The 7,991-nt window shown below is 40.3% G+C and overlaps 1 protein-coding gene across 1 annotated transcript; it reads right to left on the bottom strand.

Annotated features, from left to right (window-relative positions):
- Nucleotides 1–292: 292 nt before the first annotated feature.
- LOC134217945 (large ribosomal subunit protein eL19) lies at nucleotides 293–3,578 on the bottom strand. Its single transcript, XM_062696789.1, has 3 exons — nucleotides 3,471–3,578; nucleotides 2,948–3,054; nucleotides 293–989 (listed from the first exon to the last, which is right to left on the bottom strand). Exons 1-3 carry the CDS (start codon nucleotides 3,473–3,475, stop codon nucleotides 487–489), a joined length of 615 nt encoding a protein of 204 aa, XP_062552773.1. The 5' UTR covers nucleotides 3,476–3,578; the 3' UTR covers nucleotides 293–486.
- Nucleotides 3,579–7,991: the final 4,413 nt, after the last annotated feature.

Here is a 7,991-nt window from a genome sequence, read left to right on the forward strand (position 1 = left end):
TGTCTTGGGCTAAATGCGAGAAAGGCAATATCAGTACTAGATGAATTGATTTTGGTTTTTAAATGTACAAATTATATACAAAGAAGCTTCATCTAGAACTCAAATATGTTACTATACATGATATTTTTTTTTATATACTGACCTCAATTGAAATGCCCTGGACTTCACCTGACATTCCAGGTCCAATTGAAATTCCTTGACTTTCTAGGTAGTCAAAGCTTATATCATATTGGACGTTGAAAAGCGAAGTGTTGCTGAGATATTCACCATCGGATTAAAAAAAAACAAAACATTGTTCTGTTTGAAAAAAATATATTCCGAACCACCGAACGACCAGATCAGAAGTCGCTGGTTTCAAACATATCTTTCCCAACCAGAGGCTATTGATTATTTTGTATCGCGTTAGAACTTCCTTAAAAATACGATCTTCACCTAAATTCACACAGTTCCACTCTCTTCTACCAGAAAGCGTCCTCCGTCAGCCACTTACTTCTTGCCGGTGGCGGCAACCTGCTGCGCGATTTCCTCCTCCTTAGCAATGGTCTGGAGCAGTTCCTGCTTCTTGTTGGCAATGCGCTCTTCACGGCGCCGGCGGGCCTCACGTACCTTGGTACGCTTGGCTTCGGCCTGATCGCTCAGCATCTTGCTGCGAGCCTTCTCGGCCTTTCGCTTGTGGATGTGCTCCATCAGGATGCGCTTGTTCTTGAACACATTACCCTTCGCGCGCATGTACAGATCGTGGTACAGATGGCGGTCAATCTTCTTCGCCTCTCGGTACTTCTTCAGCAGACGACGCAGGACGCGCATGCGGTTCATCCAGAGCAGCTTCTGAGGCATACGGGCATTGGCCGTACCTTTCCTCTTTCCGTAGCCGCAGTGACGTCCCTTGCGGCGGGCCAGCGTGTTCTTGCGCACACGGAAGCGGGAGTGCACCACGACGGGCTTCTTGATGATCAGACCATCCTTGATCAGCTTACGGATGCTCTGGCCTGTGGATTTCAGAAAATGTTCGATTAGGAACTGCACTCACTTGAATTTCCTAAAATTATCATCCCCCGGTAATTTAACTGTTTTGAACTAAATCTTAACACTATTTTATTCAAGCAAAATTGTTTTACACAAAAAATTAACACATTGTTATTCCATAGATTGAAGATCAATATAAATGTAGTATGAACCGCTTCAATAATAGGAAGTCCACTGTATTTGTAAGATCTCTAAAAATGCTGGAGATAACCCTACTATAAAATGCGTTTGTATTTAAACCACGAGTTCCACGTTGGCATTTGGAATTTGTAACGATATCCTGATAGTGATCAGGTCAAGGATTTGGTAATTTATAGGGTGAAAACAATTTGTTATTCATTTGTTAACGAAAATCTGGTCGCGGATGATCTAAATTTAAATCCAATACAGAAACAAGTTTTTGAAGTAGGGGAAATGACGGCTTTGGCAGGTTTTGTTTTATTATTGTCAGGGGGTTTTCTATAACTAATTATGGTGGTGGTGATTCTCATCGATTTGTTTTCGGCGAAAAATGACAAAACAAAACTTTGCCAGACTGTCCGGACGTTTCGGTCGATTTACTGGCCTTCGACCATTAGCATTGAGCATTTCACACATATTCGTAGGTGGTACAAGCCAAGACTATTGTATGAGAGTAGCATCACTTTCATCCGTTACTACAGATATTGATTTGGGACTAATCACTATCTCTTAGATGGAAGCAATGTACTCTCCAATAGTCGAGATCTGTCTTTGCCACGTCTTTACGAATGCTGAAAAAGGAGAAGGATGGTTAGTTGGACACCTACTTAAGAAAAATGCAGAAAAAACTCTACGCCCTCTCATATGTGCCACGGGAGGTTTTTGGGATTGTGTGGGAGGTTATAACAGTAGAAATCGTTTTGATAGAACGTGAAACACAGAAAGAACTAAGATAGAAATACAAAGTAGGAAAGAGACGAGCCTGGAATTGAACCCACGACCTCCTGCTTATAAGACAGAAGCGGCATTACCGGCGATTGTTTTATTCTTCAATTCTCCGCATACGTAAGATACGTCTGATACAGCTGGAAGCACTTGTACAAATCACCCCGACGTCGTTCACCGTTTGTCCTCCGGTAGGCCACCTGCAACGTATTCGGACTAACCCTTTCACCAAGTTCGCGAGTGTCGGGTGCTTTGCTAACGTTGTTCTGCGACTCTTCGAAGGTGGACCACATTAGGTGCAGGCTCGGTTTGTCCGGGTGGTAAATGCGGGATCGTTCGTACGTGTCCCTTATGCGTGGAAAAAGTTGTCGTACAATGCACAGGCAATCAACACGCTTGAAAAAGACCGGAATACGCTTTTCTTTGAATTGTTCGATATACCTTACTATACTTTACTGGCTGTCTGTTAGAGAATAAGTGACCGGAAGATTTGTCCGTAGAAGATGGTCGAAGGCCAGTAAATCGACCGAAACGTCCGGACAGCCTGGCAAAGTATTGTTTTATCATTTTTCGCCGAAAACAAATCGATGAGAAACTCCACCAGCAATTTCGCGGCGATTGATCCATTATAAATATAACTAATTATGCTCAAATTTGGCTTCAACATTCTTTGCATATCAAAGAATATTGTGGCCCAATTTTATAAAATTTGGTAAACAAAAACCTGACCAATAATAGAGCTATATGAATGTTCCGAGATACTTCCCGAATGTGAGAATTAATTTACAATTAATACAATTGGTTTGCTATAAAGTATCCAATAAAACTTAAGGAAACAGATGGTCTTTTCCTAAAATATTATTTTATGAAATCGAATAACTTTGTTAAAAAAAATTAATGCTTATTTCGCTACCAAAAATTGTTCTCTACCAGCCCTATAACTGCTCGGCATTGCGATCATTCTAATGGTTCTAATGACAAAAATGTTTTCATTTACACAAAATTTTAAACTTACGGGAGTTGGTGTTGCCGATCTCGTTGATTTCATTGGGATCCAACCAGACCTTCTTCTTGCCACATCGCATAACCGAGGCTGCGAGCCTCTTCTGAAGCTTGAGGGAACTGAAAACGGAAACCAAAACAAATCGCCATTAGGAAGCTTCTCACTGAGGAATGGTGCCGCATCGGCACGATCGAGGTAATTCGTGCTTGGTCCAGAAATTATATCCGAGCCGCCGGTCGAGTGTGATCAAAATCGTAAACATTCCGCCCAGTTCGTTCCGTATTTCATCACTGACCGAAATCAGAAGCCACTGCCATGTACACGAATCTTCACGCCGAGCTGTCACTCGTCACCCATCTCAGCGTTGCAACCAAGTTTTACAAACACCGCGAAACATCACGAAAATCACGAGATCCGTCACGCATTCGGAACCATTCTCACCGGGATCACATAATTCAACATCTGATCACACTTTTCCGACGGTTCGCGTTGATTTTCCGGCTAGAATTCACTAAATTTTGGCGGCTCGTCGTACCTCATGTTGCTTATTGTTTCCTCGACAGAAGTAAAAAGAAAGCTGCTGTCTGCCGGGCGGAAGTACTACACACCGATCGGGCTTCAATATGACAGTTCAACAGGGGTGTATAAACAGCTGTCAGAGCTGTATCCGTATACAAGGGGTAGGTGATTTTGGAAACCCACACGTAAAAAATATTATCAATTTCCCACCTTATCGGCCGCGACGATTTGAAATCGTCATAAAGCAAATCGTCGCCGAAATCGTCGCCAGCAAAATGGCCATAAGATCTGTCAGATCAACTGTGAACAAAATTGTTTGATTTCAATAATCACATTATTTCCCGAAATTTAGTACTATTTTTCATGCATATTTTCATAACTTGGCTTTGAACTACCACAGATTGAAAATAATGATATTGGCGAAGATTTTAAAGGTGCTTAAAAAGTGATCGGCGCGTTTTGTTACCAGCGAAACTGACAATAACCTCATGGCAAAAAACCATTCGGAAAAATATTTACTTATCCAGTTTTCTGCGAGCGGTAATGGCCGCCAGCTTCCCTGCGGGTCAGTATCTGATTTGACGTTTGTGGAGGTCAACTGCACCCACCGCTCCGAGCATTCTCACCAATGTAGCATATAAGAAGGTGCTGATTTAGTGAATTAAATGCTTCTTATGTACAGTCGGGATTCGCTGGTTGGGATTTTAATACTTGGGTCACTTTTTAGTTGGGCCTCCGCTAGTTGGGCCATGGCCCAACTAAACAGCAACCGTACGTCAAAATTCAATGTAAACACGAAACACGGGATTGGGCGTCACTAGACATCATTTGTGATGTTCAAGTCGAAATACACGTGTTCAAATGACTGTCAATTCACCCAACTAAAAAACCGAATTCGTTAGTTGGGCTGAGGTCGTGGCCCAACCAGCGGATCCCGACTGTATATACCACATTGATCAAAATGGGGTAAAGTCATCTAACCGTGCAGATAAGAATGTACACTCCAAATAGTCTAAACTATAGATAGTGGAATATATAGGTTATTGCGCGCGGCAAACATAACCTCACTATTTTGACAGGTACTGGTCCTGTTGTTTACGTTTCGGACTTAGAATTTTTTTGATCTAAATTAAATCCATTGGCGTAACTAAGAAAAATATCTCGGGGGGGCTAATTTTTTTCTCTTCTTACAGACAAACACACAAAAGTTATTGTTTTTGTTCAACTGTCCGCAAGTTGGCCTACCAAACAGCTATTTCAATACATCCAATGACGACTTGAACAGCTCTGACATAAAATTCTAGAAATGTCGTGGGATTCCCAATAACTTTGATACGTAAAAAACTCAAGAGCTTCAGATACATAAGACTTTCGAGTTTCACATATCCATTAGAAATAATTTCAAGTTATTGTGGGCTTCATGGCCGTGCGGTTAGCTACGTCAATCGTCTAGACGCATGTGCTAGGGAGTATGGGTTCGATTTCCCCGGTAAGGAGGAAACTTTTCGTGATCGAAAAAATCTCCACTGGTCCACTGGGTGTTATGTGTCCTGTCCGTTGTCTTATTCTAAGTGTTAAGTGCCCAGTCTGTACGACCTCTGGTCGAAGACGGTGTTCCTGTCTTTTAACATTTTAGTCATCTCTCCTTGAAATTTCAGGGTTTACCGAACTTTTTTCGGATTTCAAGGATTATGGATTTTTTTTCGGATTATCAAGATAATTGGAAATTCAAAGTTTTCGGGAAATATCAGCAACATCGCTTGAATATTTTACCAGAGAAATCTACAGAAAGAAATGCCTTAAAGCTAGAGGTCATAGGCATACTTTAAAAAAAAATACTCGCAATGCAACGCAATGTAACCATAAAAATCTTAAAGAGTTGATTTGCTAATAAATAAAAGTCAAGATTTGGTAGAAATTAAACAATTGTCTTTTTCATGTTGTCTAAATAATACAACCAGTTTACTATTTTAATTGAATTTTGTTTATTCAATCAAAATCTCAGCTATTGTATTTGTTCTGTTCTCGGTTCTGTTAGTCTGTTACTTCTATTGTTTGATTTAATCACCGCGGGATTTTATTTAATTTTTCCGCTATATTGGCTTTTCTCGGTGAGAGAAGCCAATATAGCGGAAAAATTAAATGTTACTTCTATTATTTATTCAATCAGCATGAAAATACTCAGTTAAATATATAAAGCTCTTTTAGTGGAATGTATTCAACCGTCTAAGACGAATTAAGTACTCTCCATTTAATTCCACCAATTAATTTTTGATATCTTTGCAGATACGTATTCGAGTCGAGTTAAGTACGAGACACTGAAGACGACCACACAGTTGTGGTCGAAATACGTATCTGCAAAGATATCGAAAATTAATTGGTGGAATTAAATGGAGAGTACTTAATTCGTCTTAGACGGATGAAAATACTGTTCCAACTCCAACATTTTTCTCGTTTTTTTTTTACATTTTTGTGCGTACTGAAAACGAGTTGTGTTTTGGCATTATGTGCCTCCAAAAGTGTAATTTACTTTAAAAATTAGAATTCGTACGCTTAAGCAATTATATGTGTGGCTGAGAATAAAGGAAGCGTAATATTTGCTTCGTGTTTAGCATTCATAACCCAAGATATATTAATTTTTCGAAGTTAGAAACATGATATAATATATATTCAACTCACTGTAGAGAAAGATAAGAATTCATTATTTTCAGTTACGCCCAGATATGATCAGAGCGCTAGATATGTGCCATGCTCACTCATGCAAAGTCGTAGGAATTCTAGGGGGGGCTAACTTGATTCTAGGTGGGGCTATAGCCCCCCTGTAGTTACGCCAATGATTAAATCTGCATATTTCACGATGTTGAAGACATTCCGTACATTCCGCATTCAAATATTGGTAATTATCGATAAGCTTAGGTAATTAACGATCAGAAAATCCAAAGAATGATAGAAGTATCTCAAAATTAAAATAAAGTCGTCTGTAAACAACAGGACCAGTACCTGTCAAAAGTCGTGTGTGACGTCACTGTGCAATGGAGTATAGATGAGCGAAGATAAATCCTCTGTCTCCAAACGAACTGTCAAACGTGTCTCCAAACAAGCATGACGTCACGATTTCAATGGAAACGTTAAGGGCTGTGACGTCATATGCGCGTGTGCACGGGCAAAAAAAATCGACTCAGCCATGCTTTCGCTTATCTATAGATTCTACTATCTATAGTCTAAACGTTGTTTCCACCTGAATTTTCAGGTACATTTTACGTGCACACGTAACTGCAAATGCTGCCAGAAAGTTCAGGTGAAACTTACGTGTCCTGTTAGAGCAAGATTACCGGTGGTGAGTTTAAGCCGTTTGGCAGCGCAGTATCATTACTTGACACTTTACCGGTCGCTACTAAACGCGCTGCTATAACAGTAGTGCGACTGACAGGTGACCAAATTTGGTAGCGCGATAAGAGCGCTGCTATTTGATGAACTGTCAACTGTCAAACGTCACCGGTACGGAATACAGCAACCAAATTGAGAGCCAAAAATAGTGACCGATACGGAAACGAGTGACGAAACTGAAATGAAAGCGCTGCGCGGGTGATTTAAATGCTCGCGACCGATAATGATGCTCTTAGTCGCGCTACTGTAATAGCAGCGCGTTTAGCAGCGACCGGTAAAGTGTCAAGTAATGATACTGCGCTGCCAAACGGCTAATACTCGCGCCCGGTAATCTTACTCTTAGTTAGCCAAAATAGTTTTAATTAAGAGCACAATCGTTATTTCAATTACAATAAAATTTATTGTTATTCTATCCAGTTTTCCACGTTCGCCATAATGGCGGCTGCTATAAATAAATTTGACAGTAACTGCTTCCGACATGGAAAAAACTGGAGGAATATAAATTCTCGTAACAACCTTAAGAGCCCCGCACATAGGATACGTTTGCGTTGCGTTTGACACATTTCCCATGGGAAAGCTGTCAAACGAAACGCAAACGTATGCTATGTGCGGGGCTCTTTACAACAACTATAAACAAATTATTCGTTTGACGAATATATATTCATCTTTTTTTACCCTTCTTACATCCTAAGAAGGGTATAAAGATCGCTTGAAAAACCGACTTTTTATCTGAGGCTCGGAGACCCAAGTCGTATATACCAATCAACTCAGCTCGACGAACTGAGCACATGTATGTATGTGTGTGTGTGTGTGTGCGTGTGTGCGTGTGTGCGTATGTGTGTGCGTTACAAAAATCTCACATCAAGATCTCAGCCGTCCGTGGACCGATTTGCACGATTTTAACACTAAACGAAAGCTATGACTTTGTCATTGTATAAGTTCAATTTTTTTTGCAATCGGACATTCGGTTCCAGAGATATATGAGAAATACGAACATGAAGTGTATTTTCAGAAAACTAACAAAATAATGTCACATGAATATCTCAGCCGTCTGTAAACCAATTTGCATGATTTTATCTTTAAACGAAAGCTATGACTTTGCCATTGAACCCATTGTATTTTGTTTTTGCAATTAGACATTGGGTTCCGG

Source organism: Armigeres subalbatus, chromosome 2, assembly GCF_024139115.2.
Source record: "Armigeres subalbatus isolate Guangzhou_Male chromosome 2, GZ_Asu_2, whole genome shotgun sequence".
Classification (NCBI taxonomy): domain Eukaryota; kingdom Metazoa; phylum Arthropoda; class Insecta; order Diptera; family Culicidae; genus Armigeres; species Armigeres subalbatus.

Coding starts and splice junctions, on each gene's coding strand:
- LOC134217945 (XM_062696789.1), bottom strand. Junction 990..2,947: donor GATCGGCAACACCAACTCCC/GTAAGTTTAAAA, acceptor TGAAATCCACAG/GCCAGAGCATCCGTAAGCTG.